This window comes from Chiloscyllium plagiosum, unplaced genomic scaffold (genome assembly GCF_037043375.1).
Source record: "Chiloscyllium plagiosum isolate Xiang-an unplaced genomic scaffold, Cpla_swu_hap1 HiC_scaffold_50, whole genome shotgun sequence".
In the NCBI taxonomy this organism is placed as follows: domain Eukaryota; kingdom Metazoa; phylum Chordata; class Chondrichthyes; order Orectolobiformes; family Hemiscylliidae; genus Chiloscyllium; species Chiloscyllium plagiosum.
The window spans coordinates 55919840-55941838 of NW_028270188.1; the positions used below are offsets into that span (position 1 = coordinate 55919840).

At 62.1% G+C, this 21999-nt stretch overlaps 1 protein-coding gene across 1 annotated transcript in view; it reads right to left on the reverse strand.

Annotated features, from left to right (window-relative positions):
* Positions 1-21999, reverse strand: part of LOC122545370 (rho guanine nucleotide exchange factor 2-like) — a 164874-nt gene that overhangs the window by 66834 nt on the left and 76041 nt on the right. The window contains exons 3-8 of the mRNA XM_087985118.1: positions 21337-21404; positions 17697-17760; positions 9769-9913; positions 8073-8182; positions 5314-5460; positions 3758-4008 (exon numbers count right to left, since the gene is read on the reverse strand). Of these exons, the coding sequence (XP_087841244.1) occupies positions 3758-4008; positions 5314-5460; positions 8073-8182; positions 9769-9913; positions 17697-17760; positions 21337-21404 (785 nt within the window). The remainder of the gene's footprint in view (positions 1-3757; positions 4009-5313; positions 5461-8072; positions 8183-9768; positions 9914-17696; positions 17761-21336; positions 21405-21999) is intronic.

Here is a 21999-nt window from a genome sequence, read left to right on the forward strand (position 1 = left end):
GGGTGGGTGTGAGGGTGAGGGTGAGTGTAAGGGTGAGTGTGGGGGTGAGTGTGAGGGTGAGTGTCAGTGTGAGTGTCAGTGTGAGGGTGGGTGTGAGTGTGAGTGTGAGGGTGAGTGTGAGGGTGAGTGTGAGTGTAAGGGAGAGTGTGAGGGTGGGGGTGAGGGTGAAGGTGAGTGTGAGTGTGAGGGTGAGGGTGAGGATGAGTGTGAGTGTGAGGGTGAGTGTGAGTGTGAGTGTGAGGGTGAGTGTGTGAGGGGGTGGGGGTGAGTGTGAGGGTGGGGGTGAGTGTGAGTGTGAGGGTGAGTGTGAGTGTGAGGGTGAGTGTGGGGGTGAGTGTGAGTGTGAGGGTGAGTGTGAGTGTGAGGGTGGGCGGGAGTGTGAGGGTGGGGGTGAGTGTGAGTGCAAGGGTGAGTGTGAGGGTGGGGATGAGGGTGAGTTTGAGGGTGGGTGTGAGGGTGGGTGTGAGGGTGATGGTGAGTGTGAGAGTGAGTGTGGGGGTGAGTGTGAGGGTGAGTGTCAGTGTGCGTGTGAGTGTGAGTGTGAGGGTGAGTGTGAGGGTGGGTGTGAGGGTGAGTGTGAGGGTGAGTGTGAGGGTGAGGGTGAGTGTGAGTGTAAGGGAGAGTGTGAGGGTGGGGGTGAGGGTGAAGGTGAGTGTGAGTGTGAGTGTGAGGGTGAGGGTGAGGATGGGTGTGAGGGTGAGTGTGGGGTGAGTGTGGGGGGGTGTGAGTGTGAGTGTGAGGGTGAGTGTGAGTGTGAGGGTGAGTGTGAGGGTGAGTGTGAGTGTGAGTGTAAGGGAGAGTGTGAGGGTGGGGTTGAGGGTGAAGGTGAGTGTGAGTGTGAGTGTGAGGGTGAGTGTGGGGGTGAGTGTGGGGGTGTGTGAGTGTGAGTGTGAGGGTGAGGGTGAGTGTGAGGGTGAGTGTGAGGGTGAGTGTGGGGGTGAGTGTGAGGGTGAGTGTGAGTTTGTGGGTGGGTGTGAGGGTGGGTGTGAGGGTGAGGGTGAGTGTGAGGGTGAGTGTGAGTGTAAGGGTGAGTGTGAGGGTGGGGATGAGGGTGAGTGTGAGTGTGGGGGTGAGGGTGAGTGTGAGTATGAGGGTGAGTGTGAGTGTGAGGGTGAGTGTGGGGGTGAGTGTGAGTGTGAGTGTGAGGGTGGGGGGGAGTGTGAGGGTGGGGGTGAGTGTGAGTGCAAGGGTGAGTGTGAGGGTGGGGATGAGGGTGAGTTTGAGGGTGGGGTTGAGTGTGAGTGTGAGGGTGAGTGTGAGTGTGAGGGTGAGTGTGGGGGTGAGTGTGAGTGTGAGTGTGAGTGTGAGGGTGGGGGGGAGTGTGAGGGTGGGGGTGAGTGTGAGTGCAAGGGTGAGTGTGAGGGTGGGGATGAGGGTGAGTTTGAGGGTGGGTGTGAGGGTGGGTGTGAGCGTGAGGGTGAGTGTGAGGGTGAGTGTGGGGGTGAGTGTGAGGGTGAGTGTCAGTGTGAGTGTCAGTGTGAGGGTGGGTGTGAGGGTGAGTGAGGGTGGGTGTGAGGGTGAGTGTGAGGGTGAGGGTGAGTGTGAGGGTGAGTGTGAGTGTAAGGGAGAGTGTGAGGGTGGGGGTGAGGGTGAAGGTGAGCGTGAGTGTGAGGGTGAGGGTGAGGATGAGTGTGAGGGTGAGAGTGAGGGTGAGGGTGAGTGTGAGTGTGAGGGTGAGTGTGAGTGAGGGGGTGGGGGTGAGTGTGAGGGTGGGGGTGAATGTGAGTGTGAGGGTGAGTGTGAGTGTGAGGGTGAGTGTGGGGGTGAGTGTGAGTGTGAGGGTGTGTGTGAGTGTGAGGGTGGGGGTGAGTGTGAGGGTGGGGATAAGGGTGAGTTTGAGGGTGGGTGTGAGGGTGGGTGTGAGGGTGATGGTGAGTGTGAGAGTGAGTGTGGGGGTGAGTGTGAGGGTGAGTGTCAGTGTGAGTGTGAGTGTGAGGGTTAGTGTGAGGGTGAGTGTGAGGGTGGGTGTGAGGGTGAGTGTGAGGGTGAGTGTGAGGGTGAGTGTGAGGGTGAGTGTGAGTGTAAGGGAGAGTGTGAGGGTGAGTGTGAGTGTGAGGGTGAGTGTGAGGGTGAGTGTGAGGGTGAGTGTGAGGGTGAGGGTGAGTGTGAGTGTAAGGGAGAGTGTGAGGTTGGGGGTGAGGGTGAAGGTGAGTGTGAGTGTGAGGGTGAGGGTGAGGATGAGTGTGAGGGTGAGTATGAGGGTGAGTGTGGGGTGAGTGTAGGGGGGTGTGAGTGTGAGGGTGAGTGTGAGGGTGAGTGTGAGGGTGAGTGTGAGGGAGAATGTGAGGGTGGGGTTGAGGGTGAAGGTGAGTGTGAGTGTGAGTGTGAGGGTGAGTGTGGGGGTGAGTGTGGGGGTGTGTGAGTGTGAGTGTGAGGGTGAGGGTGAGTGTGAGGGTGAGTGTGAGGGTGAGTGTGGGGGTGAGTGTGAGGGTGAGTGTGAGTTTGAGGGTGGGTGTGAGGGTGGGTGTGAGGGTGAGGGTGAGTGTGAGGGTGAGTGTGAGTGTAAGGGTGAGTGTGAGGGTGGGGATGAGGGTGAGTGTGAGTGTGGGGGTGAGGGTGAGTGTGAGTATGAGGGTGAGTGTGAGGGTGAGTGTGAGGGTGAAGGTGAGTGTGAATGTAAGTGTGGGGGTGAGGGTGAGTGTGAGTGTGGGGGTGAGTGTGAGGGTGAGTGTGAGGGTGTGTGTGAGTGTGAGGGTGGGGGTGAGTGTGAGGGTGGGGATAAGGGTGAGTTTGAGGGTGGGTGTGAGGGTGGGTGTGAGGGTGATGGTGAGTGTGAGAGTGAGTGTGGGGGTGAGTGTGAGGGTGAGTGTCAGTGTGAGTGTGAGGGTTAGTGTGAGGGTGAGTGTGAGGGTGGGTGTGAGGGTGAGTGTGAGGGTGAGTGTGAGGGTGAGTGTGAGTGTAAGGGAGAGTGTGAGGGTGAGTGTGAGTGTGAGGGTGAGTGTGAGGGTGAGTGTGAGGGTGGGGGTGAGTGTGAGGGTGAGTGTGAGGGTGGGGGGAGTGAGGGTGGGGGTGAGTGTGAGGGTGAGTGTGAGTGTGAGGGTGAGTGTGAGTGAGGGGGTGGGGGTGAGTATGACGGTGGGGGTGAGTGTGAGGGTGAGTGTGAATGTGAGTGAGTGTGAGGGTGAGTGAGTGAGTGTGACTGTGAGTGAGTGTGAGGGCGCGTGTGAGTGAGGGTGAGTGTGTGTGAGTGTGAGTGAGTGTGAGTGAGTGTGAGGGTGAGTGTGAGTGAGTGAGTGTTAGTGTGAGGGTGAGTGTGAGGGTGAGTGTGTGTGAGTGTGAGTGTGAGTGTGTGTGAGTGTGAGGGCGCGTGTGAGTGAGGGTGAGTGTGTGTGAGTGTGAGTGTGGGTGTGAGTGTGAGGGTGAGTGTGGGTGTGAGGGTGAGTGTGAGTGTGGGTGTGAGTGAGTGTGAGTGAGTGTGAGGGTGAGTGTGAGTGAGTGAGTGTTAGTGTGAGGGTGAGTGTGAGGGTGAGTGAGTGTGAGTGAGGGTGAGTGTGGGTGTGAGTGTGAGTGAGTGTGAGTGAGTGAGTGTGAGTGTGAGTGAGTGTGAGGGTGAGTGAGTGTGAGGGTGAGTGTGAGTGAGTGAGTGAGTGTGAGGGTGAGTGTGAGTGAGTGTGAGGGTGAGTGTGAGTGTGAGTGAGTGAGTGTGAGTGTGAGTGAGTGAGTGTGAGTGAGTGTGAGGGTGAGTGTGAGTGAGTGTGAGTGAGTGAGTGTGAGGGTGAGTGTGAGTGAGTGTGAGTGAGTGTGAGTGGGGGGGTACCTGGCTGACGAGAATGTCCCCCAGTTTGTTGATGACGAAGTTGTTGTTGCTCCCGGACAGCAGCGATTCCCGGCGGCGTTCCAGCAATCGGGAGAGGAGCTGGACATGGAACTCGATCAGGTCGTCCAGGGCCGGGAACATGGCGTCCACCGTACAGTGGTCCATCTGCAACTCCTCCAACATCCCCTTCCGGAATATCTCCGACATGATCTTCAACGTCTTCATGTGGTGGACCTCCGTCTGGATCAACTCTGGCACACCAGAGGTCAAGGGACAGAGAGAGGGGGAGGGAGACTGGGTCAGAATGGCTGGGTCAGAGGGCGAGAGTCAAGCCGCCAAGTCTCCAGGTCCCAGTGGCTGGGTCAGAGGGCGAGGGTCAAGCCGCCAAGTCTCCAGGTCCCAGTGACTGGGTCAGAGGGCAAGAGTCAAGCCGCCAAGTCTCCAGGTCCCAGTGGCTGGGTCAGAGGGCGAGGGTCAAACCGCCAAGTCTCCAGGTCCCAGTGACTGGGTCAGAGGGCGAGGGTCAAGCCGCCAAGTCTCCAGGTCCCAGTGGCAGGGTCAGAGGGCGAGGGTCAAGCCGCCAAGTCTCCAGGTCCCAGTGACTGGGTCAGAGGGCGAGGGTCAAGCCGCCAAGTCTCCAGGTCCCAGTGGCAGGGTCAGAGGGCAAGGGTCAAGCCGCCAAGTCTCCAGGTCTGATTGGCAGGGTCAGAGGGCGAGGGTCAAGCCGCCAAGTCTCCAGGTCCCAGTGGCAGGGTCAGAGGGCGAGGGTCAAGCCGCCAAGTCTCCAGGTCCGAGTGGCAGGGTCAGAGGGCGAGTGTCAAGCCGCCAAGTCTCCAGGTCCGAGTGGCAGGGTCAGAGGGCGAGGGTCAAGCCGCCAAGTCTCCAAGGGGCAAGTGGCAGGGTCAGAGGGCAAGGGTCATGCCACCAAGTCTCCAGGTCAGAGTGGCGGGGTCAGAGGGCAAGGGTCAAACTGCCAAGTCTCCAGGTCCAAGTGGCAGGGTCAGAGGGCAAGGGTCAAGCCGCCAAGTCTCCAGGTCAGAGTGGCGGGGTCAGAGGGCAAGAGTCAAGCCGCCAAGTCTCCAGGTCAGAGTAGCAGGGTCAGAGGGCAAGAGTCAAGCCGCCAAGTCTCTGGGTCAGAGGAAAAGGGTCAGAGGGCAAGAATCAAGACTCCAAGTCTCTGGGTCAGAGTGGCAGGGTCAGAGGGCAAGGGTCAAGCTGCCAAGTTTCCAGGTCAGAGTGGCAGGGTCAAGGCTGCGTGGTTCAGAGAGGTGGGTTGCAAGTGCTAGGGTCAGGGCGGCAGGGTCAGAGGTGGTCGCCGAGGTCAGGACGACAGGGTCAGGGGTCAGCGTCAGGGAGACAGGGTCAGGGCGTTGGGACAGTTGGGAGGGGGGGGTGGGAGGGTGTGAGAGAGGTCTGATTCGGGCCCAGGCTGGGGGAAGGGCTGGAGGGCGGTGAGGGAGGGGGGGGGGGGGGGGGGAGTGGGGGAGGGAGGCAGGGAGGGGGGTGCTGCCCCCCACAGTCGAGAAGCTCCCCCCCTCCCCCTCCCCCTGACTCACCGTAGATGACGTCCTGTCTCTTCATCACATCTTTCTTGAGCTGCTGTAAGAAGCCAGTCTCAACTGCAAGGCTCCAGGAATCAGCCTCAAAACATTTCTCATCTGCTTCCAGGTCACCCATCAGCTGCTGGAAGACCCCCTCTGCCCCTGGGACAGGGAGAACAGCAAAACAGGCAGGGTCAGAGGGCAGGAGGAAGGTCAGAGGGCAGGAGGAAGGTCAGAGGGCAGGTGGAGAGAGGGCCGGGGTTAGGAGGGAGAGTGGGCAGGGGTCAGGAGGGAGAGAGGGCAGGGGTCAGGAGGGAGAGAGGGCAGGGGGCAGGAGGGAGAGAGGGCAGGGGGCAGGAGGGAGAGAGGGCGGAGGTCAGGAGGGAGAGAGGGCAGGGGGCAGGAGGGAGAGAGGGCAGGAGTCAGGAGGGAGAGAGGGCAGGGGTCAGGAGGGAGAGAGGGCAGGGGTCAGGAGGGAGAGGGCCGGGGTCAGGAGGGAGAGAGGACAGGGGTCAGGAGGGAGAGTGGACAGGGGTCAGGAGGGAGAGTCAGAGGGCAGGTGGGAGAGAGTGGGCCGGGGTCAGGAGGGAGAGAGGGCAGGGGGCAGAGGGAGAGAGGGGTCAAGGGTCAGGAGGGAGAGTGGACAGGGGTCATGAGGGAGAGTCAGAGGGCAGGTGGGAGAGAGTGGGCCGGGGTCAGGAGGGAGAGAGGGCAGGGGGCAGAGGGAGAGAGGGGTCAGGGGTCAGGAGGGAGAGTGGACAGGGGTCATGAGGGAGAGTCAGAGGGCAGGTGGGAGAGAGTGGGCCGGGGTCAGGAGGGAGAGAGGGCAGGGGGCAGAGGGAGAGAGGGGTCCGGGGTCAGGAGGGAGAGAGGGGTCAGGGGTCAGAAGAGCGGGGTGGGGTCAGGAGGAGAGAGGATAGCTTGCCCCCTCCTGTTACATCTTGGTTAAACAGGACAGGAATTTCACACCCAGAAATATCCCAGCCACAGCCAACGCTGTCCACCAATCACCCACTCCCTCAGCACTGACCCTCTGACAGCGCCCACTCCCTCAGCACTGACCCTCCGACAGTGCCCACTCCCTCAGCACTGACGCTCCGACAGTGCCCACTTCCTCAGCACTGACGCTCCGACAGTGCCCACTTCCTCAGCACTGACCCTCCGACAGTGCCCACTCCCTCAGCACTGACCCTCCGACAGTGCCCACTCCCTCAGCACTGACCCACCGACAGCGCCCACTCCCTCAGCACTGACCCTCCGACAGTGCCCACTCCCTCAGCACTGACCCACCGACAGTGCCCACTCCCTCAGCACTGACCCTCCGACAGCACCCGCTCCCTCAGCACTGACCCTCCGACAGCACCCACTCCCTCAGCACTGACCCTCCGACAGTGCCCACTCCCTCAGCGCTGACCCTCCGACAGTGCACACTCCCTCAGCACTGACCCTCCGACAGTGCCCACTCCCTCAGCACTGACCCTCCGACAGTGCCCACTCCCTCAGCACTGTTGTTCCGACAGTGCCCACTCCCTCAGCACTGACCCTCCGACAGTGCCCACTCCCTCAGCACTGACCCTCCGACAGTGCCCACTCCCTCAGCACTGACCCTCCGACAGTGCCCACTCCCTCAGCACTGACGCTCCGACAGTGCCCACTCCCTCAGCACTGACCCTCCGACAGTGCCCACTCCCTCAGCACTGACCCTCCGACAGTGCCCACTCCCTCAGCACTGACCCTCCGACAGTGCCCACTCCCTCAGCACTGACGCTCCGACAGCGCCCACTCCCTCAGCACTGACCCTCCGACAGTGCCCACTCCCTCAGCACTGACGCTCCGACAGTGCCCACTCCCTCAGCACTGACCCTCCGACAGTGCCCACTCCCTCAGCACTTACCCTCCGACAGTGCCCACTCCCTCAGCACTGACCCTCCGACAGTGCCCACTCCCTCAGCACTGACCCACCGACAGTGCCCACTCCCTCAGCACTGACCCTCCGACAGTGCCCACTCCCTCAGCACTGACGCTCCGACAGTGCCCACTTCCTCAGCACTGACGCTCCGACAGTGCCCACTTCCTCAGCACTGACCCTCCGACAGTGCCCACTCCCTCAACACTGACCCTCCGACAGTGCCCACTCCCTCAGCAGTGACGCTCCGACAGTGCCCACTTCCTCAGCACTGACCCACCGACAGCGCCCACTCCCTCAGCACTGACCCTCCGACAGTGCCCACTCCCTCAGCACTGACTCTCCCACAGCACCCACTCCCTCAGCACTGATCCTCCGACAGCGCCCACTCCCTCAGCACTGACTCTCCCACAGCACCCACTCCCTCAGCACTGACCCTCCGACAGCACCCACTCCCTCAGCACTGACCCTCCCACAGCGCCCACTCCCTCAGCACTGACCCTCCGACAGCACCCACTCCCTCAGCACTGACCCTCCCACAGCGCCCACTCCCTCAGCACTGACCCCCTGACCCCGCCCACTCCCTCAGCACTGACCCCCTGACCCCGCCCACTCCCTCAGCACTGACCCCCTGACCCCGCCCGCTCCCTCAGCACTGACCCCCTGACCCCACCCACTCCCTCAGCACTGACCCCCTGACCCCGCCCGCTCCCTCAGCACTGACCCCCTGACCCCGCCCGCTCCCTCAGCACTGACCCCCTGACCCCGCCCACTCCCTCAGCACTGACCCTCTGACCCCGCCCGCTCCCTCAGCACTGACCCTCTGACCCCGCTCGCTCCCTCAGCACTGACCCCCTGAACACTTTACCTTCATCAATGAGAGACTCAATGGAGAGAGTCCGGTTTTTCATGTTCAGAGAATCCGTGGATTGGGATAGGATTCTCCGAATTCCGAGTGGTGTGTCATCATTGAGATTCCTGAAAATGGGAACGGGGAACGTGAATAATGATTGGATTCCGGGTTGAGAGGCAGTGCAGCGAGGGGGAAATGAATACTTCACGCAACAGACTGACTTACTAACTGTACCCCTTATGCTCACATCCAAATCATTTATGTAAATGACAAAAAGTAGAGGGCCCAGCACCGATCCTTGTGGCACTCCACTGGTCACAGGCCTCCAGTCTGAAAAACAACCCTCCACCACCACCCTCTGTCTTCTACCTTTGAGCCAGTTCTGTATCCAAATGGCTACTTCTCCCTGTATTCCGTGAGAGCTAACCTTGCTAATCAGTCTCCCATGGGAACCTTGTCGAACGCCTTACTGAAGTCCATATAGATCACATCTACCGCTCTGCCCTCATCAATCCTCTTTGTTACTTCTTCAAAAAACTCAATCAAGTTGGTGAGACATGATTTCCCACGCACAAAGCCATGTTAACTATCCCGAATCAGTCCTTGCCTTTCCAAATACATGTACATCCTGTCCCTCAGGATTCCCTCCAACAACTTGCCCACCACCAAGGTCAGGCTCACCGGTCTATAGTTCCCTGGCTTGTCTTTACCGCCCTTCTTAAACAGTGGCACTACATTTGCCAACCTCCAGTCTTCCAGCACCTCACCTGTGACTATCGATGATACAAATATCTCAGCAAGAGGCCCAGTAATCACTTCTCTGGCTTCCCACAGAGTTCTCGGGTACACCTGATCAGGTCCTGGGGATTTATCCACCTTTAACCGTTTCAAGACATCCAGCACTTCCTCCTCTGTGTTATACACACTTTTAAAGATGTCACCATCTATTTCTCTACAGTCTATATCTTCCATATCCTTTTCCACAGTGAATACTGATGCAAAATATTCATTTAGTATCTCCCCCATTTTCTGTGGCTCCACATAAAGGCTGCCTTGCTGATCTTTGAGGGGCCCGATTCTCTCCCTAGTTACCCTTTTGCCCTTAATGTATTTGTAAAAACCCTTTGGATTCTCCTTAACTCTATTTGCCAAAGCTATCTCATGTCCCTTTTTTGCCCTCCTGATTTCTCTCTTAAGTATACTCCTACTTCCTTTATACTCTTCTAAGGATTCACTCGATCTATCCTGTCTATACCTGACATATGCTTCCTTCTTTTTCTTAACCAAACCCTCAATTTCTCTAATTATCCAGCATTCCCTATACCTACCAGCGTTCCCTTTCACCCTGACAGGAACATACTGTCTCTGGACTCTCATTACTAAAAGCCTCCCATTTCCCAAACATCACTTTACCTGCGAGTACTCTCCCCCCAATCAACTTTTTTGAAAGTTCCCTTGTAATACCGTCAAAATTGGCTTTCCTCCAACGTAGAACTTTTACGTTTCCATCGCTGTTTTAAAAACTAGTAGAATCGTGATGTCTGTCGGCTGGAGTGAAGCCTGAGGCCTACTTGACCTGTGACCCGTGCTGAGGCACAGGCTCCGAGCTGTCTCTAGGCCTCAGGCCATTCGGACATCCCGCCCTCAGGGCCACGTTTCCCCACATCACCCCCACCCCCCCGCCCCCCCCCGCCGACCCTGATGGTCTTACCCGATGTTGTTCGTCGAGACGCTTTTGGAGAGAGACTGGAATGGAGTCCGTCCCCGGCGCGAGCTGAGCTGGGAGAAGAGAGGAGACTGGCGCAGGCTGTCCGATGGATAGATGGCGGAACTCGGCCGCTCACGACCCAGAGGGGCTGTTGGCAGAGAGGGAGAGAGTCAGAGAGAGGGAGGGAGGGAGACACAGAGAGGGGCATGCAGGAAGAAAAGAAAAGGGTATTTGGGGGGGCAAGAGGAAGGAAGGAGCATGATGGAGATTCTGAGAGGTGCAGTAGGGACAGAAAGAGAGGGACAGGGCCCTGAGGGGTGTACAGTGGGGACAGGGACAGGGCCCTGAGGGGTGTACATTGGGGACAGGGACAGGGCCCTGAGGGGTGTACATTGGGGACAGGGACAGGGCCCTGAGGGGTGTACATTGGGGACAGGGACAGGCCCTGAAAGGGTGTACATTGGGGAGAGGGACAGGGCCCTGAGGGGTGTACATTGGGGAGAGGGACAGGGCCCTGAGGGGTGTACATTGGGGACAGGGACAGGGCCCTGAGGGGTGTACATTGGGGACAGGGACAGGCCCTGAAAGGGTGTACATTGGGGAGAGGGACAGGGCCCTGAGGGGTGTACATTGGGGAGAGGGACAGGGCCCTGAGGGGTGTACGTTGGGACAGGGACAGGGCCCTGAGGGGTGTACATTGGGGACAGGGACAGGCCCTGGGGGGTGTACATTGGGGAGAGAGATAGGGCCCTGAGGGATGTACATTGGGGACAGGGAGAGGGACAGGGCCCTGAGGGGTGTACATTGGGGACAGGGACAGGGCCCTGAGGGGTGTACATTGGGGACAGGGACAGGCCCTGAGGGGTGTACATTGGGGACAGAGACAGGGCCCTGAGGGATGTACATTGGGGACAGGGACGGGGCCCTGAGGGGTGTACACTGGGGACAGGACAGGCCCTGAGGGGTGTACATTGGGGAGAGGGACAGGCCCTGAGGGGTGTACAATGGGGACAGGGACAGGGCCCTGAGGGGTGTACACTGGGGACAGGGACAGGCCCTGAGGGGTGTACATTGGGGACAGGGACAGGACCCTGAGGGGTGTACATTGGGGACAGGGACAGTCCCTGAGGGGTGTACATTGGGGACAGGGACAGGGCCCTGAGGGGTGTACATTAGGGACAGGGACAGGGCCCTGAGGGGTGTACATTGGGGACAGGGAGAGGGAGAGGGCCCTGAGGGGTGTACATTGGGGACAGGGACAGGGCCCTGAGGGGTGTACATCGGGGACAGCGACAGGGCCCTGATGGGTGTACATTGGGGAGAGAGACAGGCACTGAGGGGTGTATACTGGGGACAGGGACAGGGCCCTGAGGGTTGTACATTGGATACAGGGATAGGGCCCTGAGGGGTGTACATTGGATACAGGGACAGGGCCCTGAGGGGTGTACATTGGGGAGAGGGACAGGGCCCTGAGGGGTGTACATTGCGGAGAGGTGCAGGGCCCTGAGGGGTGTACATTGGAGACAGGGACACGCCCCTGAGGGGTGTACATTGGGGACAGGGACAGGGCCCTGAGGGGTGTACATTGGGGAGCGGGACAGGGCCCTGAGGGGTGTACATTTGGGAGAGGGACAGGGCCTTGAGGGGTGTACATTGGGGAGAGGGACAGGGCCCTGAGGGGTGTACACTGGGGACAGGGACAGGGCCCTGAGGGGTGTACATTGGGGAGAGGGACAGGGCCCTGAGGGGTGTACATTGGGGAGAGGGACAGGGCCCTGAGGGGTGTACACTGGGGACAGGGACAGGGCCCTGAGGGGTGTACATTGGGGAGAGGGACAGGGCCCTGAGGGGTGTACACTGGGGACAGGGACAAGGCCCTGAGGGATGTACATTGGGGAGAGGGACAGGGCCCTGAGGGGTGTACATTGGGGACAGGGACAGGGCCCTGAGGGGTGTACACTGGGGACAGGGACAGGGCCCTGAGGGGTGTACATTGGGGAGAGGGACAGGGCCCTGAGGGGTGTACACTGGGGACAGGGACAAGGCCCTGAGGGATGTACATTGGGGACAGGGACAGGGCCCTGAGGGGTGTACATTGGGGAGCGGGACAGGGCCCTGAGGGGTGTACATTTGGGAGAGGGACAGGGCCTTGAGGGGTGTACATTGGGGAGAGGGACAGGGCCCTGAGGGGTGTACATTGGGGACAGGGACAGGGCCCTGAGGGGTGTACACTGGGGACAGGGACAGGGCCCTGAGGGGTGTACATTGGGGAGAGGGACAGGGCCCTGAGGGGTGTACATTGGGGACAGGGACAGGCCCTGATGGGTGTACATTGGGGACAGGGACAGAGCCCTGAGGGGTGTACACTGGGGACAGGGACAGGGCCCTGAGGGGTGTACATTGGGGAGAGGGACAGGGCCCTGAGGGGCGTACATTGGGGACAGGGACAGGGCCCTGAGGGGTGTACATTGGGGACAGGGACAGGGCCCTGAGGGGTGTACACTGGGGACAGGGACAGAGCCCTGAGGGGTGTACACTGGGGACAGGGACAGGGCCCTGAGGGGTGTACATTGGGGACAGGGACAGGGCCCTGAGGGGTGTACATTTGGGAGAGGGACAGGGCCCTGAGGGGTGTACATTGGGGACAGGGACAGGGCCCTGAGGGGTGTACATTGGGGACAGGGACAGGCCCTGATGGGTGTACATTGGGGACAGGCCCTGAGGGGTGTACATTGGGGAGAGGGACAGGGCCCTGAGGGGTGTACATTGGGGACAGGGACAGGCCCTGATGGGTGTACATTGGGGACAGGGACAGGGCCCTGATGGGTGTACATTGGGGACAGGCCCTGAGGGGTGTACATTGGGGAGAGGGACAGGGCCCTGAGGGGTGTACATTGGGGACAGGGACAGGGCCCTGAGGGGTGTACACTGGGGACAGGGACAGGGCCCTGAGGGGTGTACATTGCGATTTGGGAATGCACACACACGGTCACTGCCCGCTCAGAGGCTCCATTTTGCAGAGAGCAGACAGTGTGACTGGCTGAGCACCACAAACAGGAAACGCACACTGTCCAGAGCTGGGGTTACCGGGAACTCAGGGAACTTCCGGGAAATTTCAAAACCACCTTCTGTCCCAAAACAACACCCTCTCGCTATCTCTGTCACCCCCTCCAGCCCCCTACACCCCCTCCCTATCTCTGTCACCCCCTCCAGCCCCTACACCCACTCCCTATCTCTGTCACCCCCTCCAGCCCCTACACCCCCTCTCTATCTCTGTCACCCCCTCCAGCCCCCTACACCCCCTCCCTATCTCTGTCACCCCCTCCAGCCCCTACACCCCCTCCCTATCTCTGTCACCCCCTCCAGCCCCGACACCCCCTCCCTATCTCTGTCACCCCCTCCAGCCCCCTACACCCCCTCCCTATCTCTGTCACCCCTCCAGCCCCTACACCCCCTCCCTATCTCTGTCTCCCCCTCCAGCCCCTACACCCCCTCCCTATCTCTGTCACCCCCTCCAGCCCCCGACACCCCCTCCCTATCTCTGTCTCCCCCTCCAGCCCCTACACCCCCTCCCTATCTCTGTCACCCCCTCCAGCCCCTACACCCCCTCCCTATCTCTGTCACCCCCTCCAGCCCCTACACCCCCTCCCTATCTCTGTCACCCCCTCCAGCCCCCTACACCCCCTCCCTATCTCTGTCACCCCCTCCGGCCCCTACACCCCCTCCCTATCTCTGTCTCCCCCTCCAGCCCCTACACCCCCTCCCTATCTCTGTCTCCCCCTCCAGGCACCTACACCCCCTCCCTATCTCTGTCTCCCCCTCCAGCCCCTACACCCCCTCCCTATCTCTGTCACCCCCTCCATCCCCTACACCCCCTCCCTATCTCTGTCTCCCCCTCCAGCCCCTACACCCCCTCCCTATCTCTGTCTCCCCCTCCAGCCCCTACACCCCCTCCCTATCTCTGTCACCCCCTCCAGGCACCTACACCCCCTCCCTATCTCTGTCTCCCCCTCCAGCCCCTACACCCCCTCCCTATCTCTGTCACCCTTTCCAGCCCCCTACACCCCCTCCCTATCTCTGTCACCCCCTCCAGGCACCTACACCCCCTCCCTATCTCTGTCACCCCCTCCAGGCACCTACACCCCCTCCCTATCTCTGTAACCCCCTCCAGCCCCCTACACCCCCTCCCTATCTCTGTAACCCCCTCCAGCCCCCTACACCCCCTCCCTATCTCTGTCTCCCCCTCCAGCCCCCTACACCCCCTCCCTATCTCTGTAACCCCCTCCAGCCCCCTACACCCCCTCCCTATCTCTGTAACCCCCTCCAGCCCCCTACACCCCCTCCCTATCTCTGTCTCCCCCTCCAGCCCCTACACCCCCTCCCTATCTCTGTCAACCCCTCCAGTCCTCTACACCCCCTCCCTATCTCTGTCACCCCCTCCAGCCCCTACACCCCCTCCCTGTCTCTGTCACCCCCTCCAGCCCCTACACCCCCTCCCTATCTCTGTCAACCCCTCTAGCCCCTACACCCCCTCCCTATCTCTGTCACCCCCTCCAGTCCCCTACACCCCCTCCCTATCTCTGTCACCCCCTCCAGCCCCTACACCCCCTCCCTGTCTCTGTCACCCCCTCCAGCCCCTACACTCCCTCCCTATCTCTGTCTGCCCCTCCAGTCCCCTACACCCCCCTCCCTATCTCTGTCACCCCCTCCAGCCCTACACCCCCTCCCTATCTCTGTCACCCCTCCAGCCCCTACACCCCCTCCCTGTCTCTGTCACCCCCTCCAGCCCTACACCCCCTCCCTATCTCTGTCACCCCCTCCAGCCCCTACACCCCCTCCCTATCTCTGTCTCCCCCTCCAGTCCCCTACACCCCCTCCCTATCTCTGTCACCCCTCCAGCCCCCTACACCCCCTCCCTATCTCTGTCACCCCCTCCAGCCCCCGACACCCCCTCCCTATCTCTGTCACCCCCTCCAGCCCCTACACCCCCTCCCTATCTCTGTCCCCCCCTCCAGCCCCCTACACCCCCTCCCTATCTCTGTCACCCCCTCCAGCCCCTACACCCCCTCCCTATCTCTGTCACCCCCTCCAGCCCCCTACACCCCCTCCCTATCTCTGTCACCCCCTCCAGCCCCCTACACCCCCTCCCTATCTCTGTCACCCCCTCCAGCCCCCTACACCCCCTCCCTATCTCTGTCACCCCCTCCAGCCCCCTACAACCCCTTCCCTATCTCTGTCACCCTCTCCAGCCCCTACACCCCCTCCCTATCTCTGTCACCCCCTCCAGCCCCCTACACCTCCTCCCTATCTCTGTCACCCCCTCCAGCCCCTACACCCCCTCCAGTTGTCCCCTGGAGGAAACCGTGATCCCTGGAGGAGACTGTGACCCCTGGAGGTGGCGGTGACCCCTGGAGGAGACGGTGACCCCTGGAGGAGACGGTGACCCCTGGAGACGGTGACCCCTGGAGGGGACCGTGATCCCTGGAGGAAACCGTGATCCCTGGAGGAGACTGTGACCCCTGGAGGGTGCGATGACTCCTGGAGGTGTCGGTGACCCCTGGAGGAGACGGTGACCCCTGGAGGGGATGGTGACCCCTGGAGGTGTCGGTGACCCCTGGAGGAGACCGTGACCCCTGGAGGAGACCGTGATCCCTGGAGGAGACCGTGACCCCTAGAGGTGGCAGTGACCCCTGGAGGGGACGGTGACCCCTGGAGGAGATGGTGACCCCTGGAGGAGACGGTGACCCCTGGAGACGGTGACCCCTGGAGGGGACCGTGATCCCTGGAGGAAACCGTGATCCCTGGAGGAGACTGTGACCCCTGGAGGGGGCGATGACCCCTGGAGGTGGTGGTGACCCCTGGAGGAGACGGTGACCCCTGGAGGTGGCGGTGACCCCTGGAGGAGACCGTGACCCCTGGAGGAGACCGTGATCCCTGGAGGAGTCCGTGACCCCTAGAGGTGGCAGTGACCCCTGGAGGGGACGGTGACCCCTGGAGGAGATGGTGACCCCTGGATGAGACTGTGACCCCTGGAGGAGACGGTGACCCCTGGAGACGGTAACCCCTGGAGACGGTGACCCCTGGAGGAGACGGTGACCCCTGGAGGGGACGGTGACCCCTGGAGGAGACTGTGACCCCTGGAGGGGACCGTGATCCCTGGAGGAGACTGTGACCCCTGGAGGGGACCGTGACCCCTGGAGGGGACCGTGATCCCTGGAGGAGACGGTGACCCCTGGAGGGGACGGTGACCCCTGGAGGAGACAGTGACCCCTGGAGGGGACGGTGACCCCTGGAGGAGACAGTGACCCCTGGAGGGGACGGTGACCCCTGGAGGAGACAGTGACCCCTGGAGGGGACAGTGACCCCTGGAGAGGACGGTGACCCGTGGAGGAGACGGTGACCCCTGGAAGGGCTGGTGACCCCTAGAGGAGACGGTGACCCCTGGATGGGACGGTGACCCCTGGAGGGGACAGTGACCCCTGGAGGAGACGGTGACCCCTGGAGGGGACAGTGACCCCTGGAGGAGACGGTGACCCCTGGAGGGGGCAGTGACCCCTGGAGGAGACGGTGACCCCTGGAGGAGACGGTGATCCCTGGAGGGGACAGTGACCCCTGGAGAGGACGGTGACCCGTGGAGGAGACGGTGACCCCTGGAAGGGCCGGTGACCCCTGGATGGGACGGTGACCCCTGGAGGAGACGGTGACCCCTGGAGGAGACAGTGACCCCTGGAGGGGCAGTGACCCCTGGAGCGGGCAGTGACCCCTGGAGGATGCGAGGACCCCCTGGAGGAGACGGTGACCCCTGGAGGGGGCAGTGACCCCTGGAGGATGCGAGGACCCCCTCGAGGAGACGGTGACCCCTGGAGGAGACGGTGACCCCTGGAGGGGGCAGTGACCCCTGGAGGAGACGGTGACCCCTGGAGGGGGCAGTGACCCCTGGAGGGGACGGTGACCCCTGGAGGAGACAGTGACCCCTGGAGGGGACGGTGACCCCTGGAGGAGACAGTGACCCCTGGAGGGGACGGTGACCCCTGGAGGAGACAGTGACCCCTGGAGGGGACAGTGACCCCTGGAGAGGACGGTGACCCGTGGAGGAGACGGTGACCCCTGGAAGGGCTGGTGACCCCTAGAGGAGACGGTGACCCCTGGATGGGACGGTGACCCCTGGAGGGGACAGTGACCCCTGGAGGAGACGGTGACCCCTGGAGGGGACAGTGACCCCTGGAGGAGACGGTGACCCCTGGAGGGGGCAGTGACCCCTGGAGGAGACGGTGACCCCTGGAGGAGACGGTGATCCCTGGAGGGGACAGTGACCCCTGGAGAGGACGGTGACCCGTGGAGGAGACGGTGACCCCTGGAAGGGCCGGTGACCCCTGGATGGGACGGTGACCCCTGGAGGAGACGGTGACCCCTGGAGGAGACAGTGACCCCTGGAGGGGCAGTGACCCCTGGAGCGGGCAGTGACCCCTGGAGGATGCGAGGACCCCCTGGAGGAGACGGTGACCCCTGGAGGGGGCAGTGACCCCTGGAGGATGCGAGGACCCCCTCGAGGAGACGGTGACCCCTGGAGGAGACGGTGACCCCTGGAGGGGGCAGTGACCCCTGGAGGAGACGGTGACCCCTGGAGGGGGCAGTGACCCCTGGAGGGGGCGGTGACCCCTGGAGCGGGCAGTGACCCCTGGAGGAGACGAGGACCCCCTCGAGGAGACGGTGACCCCTCGAGGAGACTGTGACCCCTGGAGGAGACTGTGACCCCTGGAGGGGGCAGTGACCCCTGGAGGATGCGAGGACCCCCTCGAGGAGACGGTGACCCCTGGAGGAGACGGTGACCCCTGGAGGAGGTCATGACCCATCATGCATCTTGCTGTCCGCTCGCCTGCCATTGGCCATTTCCAGGCCCTGTCCTCCCCTGAGCCCACCCCCCCTGGTACCTTTATTCCTCATCGAGACGCTGTGCAGAGCTGAATTATTCTTCGCTTGGGCTGCCTTCAGCTGCTGCAATGAATAACAGAAAACAGCCAACATTAATCACAGTGCCCCTCTGGTTAAATCCACTGTCTGCCTGGAAACATCCTTCCCCAGTCCCCCCTGACGGCCAGCATTCCCAGAGAAACCTCCAATGTCAACACATCACGCTGTAATGGCACCCTCCCAGCCAGTGGGGGCGCTGTGCAGCCCCTCAGAGTGGGGGGGGCAGAGAGAGGGAGAGGGGGCAGAGAGAGGGAAAGGGGGCAGAGAGAGAGGGAGAGGGGACAGAGAGAGGGAGAGGGGACAGAGAGAGGGAAAGGGGGCAGAGAGAGGGAGAGGGGACAGAGAGAGGGAAAGGGGGCAGAGAGAGAGGGAAAGGGGGCAGAGAGAGAGGGAGAGGGGACAGAGAGAGGGAGAGGGGGCAGAGAGAGGGAGAGGGGACAGAGAGAGGGAGAGGGGACAGAGAGAGGGAAAGGGGGCAGAGAGAGGGAGAGGGGACAGAGAGAGGGAGAGGGGACAGAGAGAGGGAAAGGGGGCAGAGAGAGAGGGAGAGGGGACAGAGAGAGGGAAAGGGGACAGAGAGAGTGAGAGGGGACAGAGAGAGAGGGAGAGGGGACAGAGAGAGGGAAAGGGGGCAGAGAGAGAGGGAGAGGGGACAGAGAGAGAGGGAGAGGGAGAGGGGACAGAGAGAGGGAGAGGGGACAGAGAGAGGGAAAGGGGGCAGAGAGAGAGGGAGAGGGGACAGAGAGAGAGGGAGAGGGGACAGAGAGAGGGAAAGGGGGCAGAGAGAGAGGGAGAGGGGACAGAGAGAGAGGGAGAGGGAGAGGGGACAGAGAGAGGGAGAGGGAGAGGGGACAGAGAGAGGGAGAGGGGACAGAGAGAGGGAAAGGGGGCAGAGAGAGAGGGAGAGGGGACAGAGAGAGGGAGAGGGGACAGAGAGAGGGAAAGGGGGCAGAGAGAGGGAAAGGGGGCAGAGAGAGAGGGAGAGGGGACAGAGAGAGGGAGAGGGGGCAGAGAGAGAGGGAAAGGGGGCAGAGAGAGAGGGAGAGGGAGAGGGACAGAGAGAGGGAGAGGGGACAGAGAGAGGGAAAGGGGGCAGAGAGAGGGGAGGGAGAGAGAGGGAAAGGGGGCAGAGAGAGAGGGAGAGGGGACAGAGAGAGGGAAAGGGAGTGGAGTGATAGGGTGTGGGAGGGAAGGGAAGTGAGGGGAGGGGAGAGATAGGGTGGGGGTGGGGGAGGGGAGGGGAGTGAGAGGGTGGGGGAGGGAGGAGGTGTGGAGAGGAGGTGGGTGTCTGAGAGGTAGGGGAGGGGAGTGGAGGTGAGGGGAGAGGAGGGAGGGGAGGGGAGGTGAGGAGAGGGGAGGGGAGGGAGATGGGTGTCTGAGAGGGAGGGAGGGGAGGTGGGTGTCTGAGAGGGAGGGGAGGGAAAGGGAGGGGAGGGGAGGTTGGTGTCTGAGGGTGGGGTGGGGAGGAGGGTTGAGGGGGGGAGGTGGGTGTCTGAGGGTGGGAGGGGAGGTGGGTATCTGAGGGTGGGGTGGGGAGGAGGGTTGAGGGGGGGAGGTGGGTGTCTGAGAGGGAGGGGAGGAAGGTGAGGGGAGGGAGGGGAGGTGGGTGTGTGTGAGGGAGGGGAGGGAAGAGGAGGAAGGTGAGGGGAGGGGAGGTGGGTATCTGAGAGGGAAGGGAGGGGAGGGGAGGGAGGGGAGGTGGGTGGGTGTGAGGGAGGGGAGGGAAGGGGAGGGAGGTGAGGGGAGGGGAGGTGGGTATCTGAGATGGAAGGGAGGGGAGGGGAGGTGGGTATGTGTGAGGGAGAGGAGGGAAGGGGAGGGAGGTGAGGGGAGGGGAGGTGGGTATCTGAGAGGAAAGGGAGGGAGGGGAGGGGAGGGAGGGGAGGTGGGTGGGTGTGAGGGAGAGGAGGGAAGGGGAGGGAGGTGAGGGGAGGGATGGTGGGTATCTGAGAGGGAAGGGAGGGGAGGGGAGGTGGGTGTGTGTGAGGGAGAGGAGGGAAGGGGAGGGAGGTGAGGGGAGGGGAGGTGGGTATCTGAGAGGAAAGGGAGGGAGGGGAGGGGAGGGAGGGGAGGTGGGTGGGTGTGAGGGAGGGGAGGGAAGGGGAGGGAGGTGAGGGGAGGGGAGGTGGGTATCTGAGAGGGAAGGGAGGGGAGGGGAGGGAGGGGAGGTGGGTGGGTGTGAGGGAGGGGAGGGAAGGGGAGGGAGGTGAGGGGAGGGGAGGTGGGTATCTGAGATGGAAGGGAGGGGAGGGGAGGTGGGTGGGTGTGAGGGAGGGGAGGGAAGGGGAGGGAGGTGAGGGGAGGGATGGTGGGTATCTGAGAGGAAAGGGAGGGGAGGGGAGGTGGGTGTGTGTGAGGGAGGGGAGCGGGGGGAGGGGCGGTGGGTGTGTGTAAGGGAGGGGAGGGGAGGTGGGTGTGTGTAAGGGAGGGGAGGGGAGGTGGGTGTGTGTAAGGGAGGGGAGGGGAGGGGAGGTGGGTGTGTTTGAGGGAGGGGGGAGGGGAGGGGAGGTGGGTGTGAGTAAGGGAGGGGAGGGGAGGGGAGGTGGGTGTGTGTAAGGGAGGGGAGGGGGGTGTGAGTAAGGGAGGGGAGGGGAGGGGAGGTGGGTGTGTGTGAGGGAGGGGGGAGGGGGGGGAGGGGAGGTGGGTGTGTGTAAGGGAGGGGAGGGGAGGGGGGTGTCTCTGAGGGAGGGGAGGTGGGTGTATGTGAGGGAGGGGAGGGGGGTGTGCGTAAGGGAGGGGAGGGGAGGGGAGGTGGGTGTGTTTGAGGGAGGGGGGAGGGGAGGGGAGGTGGGTGTGAGTAAGGGAGGGGAGGGGAGGGGAGGTGGGTGTGTGTAAGGGAGGGGAGGGGGGTGTGAGTAAGGGAGGGGAGGGGAGGGGAGGTGGGTGTGTGTGAGGGAGGGGGGGGGGGGGAGGGGAGGTGGGTGTGTGTAAGGGAGGGGAGGGGAGGGGGGTGTCTCTGAGGGAGGGGAGGTGGGTGTATGTGAGGGAGGGGAGGGGGGTGTGCGTAAGGGAGGGGAGGGGAGGGGGGTGTCTCTGAAGGAGGGGAGGTGGGTGTGTGTGAGGGAGGGGAGGTGAGGTGAGGGAAGGTGGGTGTGTGTGAGGGGGGGAGGGGAGGTGGGTGTGTGTAAGGGAGGGAAGGGGGGTGTCTCTGAGGGAGGGGAGGTGGGTGTGTGTGAGGGAGGGGAGGGAGGTGAGGGGAGGGGAGGTGGGTGTGTGCAAGGGAGGGGAGGGGAGGGGGGTGTGTGTGAGGGAGGGGAGGGAGGTGAGGGAAGGGGGCTGTCTCTGAGGGAGGGGAGGTGGGTGTGTGTGAGGGAGGGGAGGGGAGGTGAGGGAAGGAGGGTGTCTCTGAGGGAGGGGAGGTGGGTGTGTGGGGGAGGGGAGGTGGGTGTCTCTGAGGGAGGGGAGGTGGGTGTGTGCAAGGGAGGGGAGGGGGGTGTGTGTGAGGGAGGGGAGGGAGGTGAGGGGAGGGGAGGTGGGTGTCTCTGAGGGAGGGGAGGGAGGTGAGGGGAGGGGAGGTGGGTGTCTCTGAGGGAGGGTGTCCTGTGAACACTGCGGACCCCGCAGCAGCAGAATCAGACACGGCCGAGTTGATCCTCTTACCTTCTGCTTGACTTTGGTACAGGAGGAGAGAGCGTCTTTACAGCTCTTGTGAATGGTCACATTGCAATCTGAAGAGGGAGAGAGAGAGAGAGTGAGTGTGAGAGAGAACACAAAGAGGGAGAGGCAGAGACAGAGGGAGAGAGAGAGTGAGAAAGAGGGAGAGAAAGCGAGTGAAATGAGGGAGAGAGAGAAAGTGGGATAGAGAGAGTGAGGGAGGCAGATACAGAGTGAGACAGAGAGAGAGAAAGTGGGATAGAGAGAGTGAGGGAGAGGCAGAGCAGAGGGGGACAGAGAGAGAGAAAGAGGGAGAGAGAGACAGAGAGAGAGAGGCAGAAGGTGTGTGACAGAGGGATAGAGAGAGAGTGAGAGAGGACAAGAAAAGCTGAGAGAGAGAGGGAGAGAGAGACAGGAGAGAGAAAAAGAGGGAGAGACAGAGAGAGAGGGAGGGGACAGGGAGAAAGAGAGAGAGAAAAAGAGAGACACTGAGATAGATAGAGAAAGGCAGAGAGAGAAACAGGCAGAGTCGAAATGGAAACTACCTGCCCACAGATACCATCCGTGTGACTACAGTACCGCAGATGACAACAGCCTGCATTTATATAGCACCCGGGATGTAGCACCGCATCCCACGGACTGACATAGCAGCATTTCTGAAAGTACACA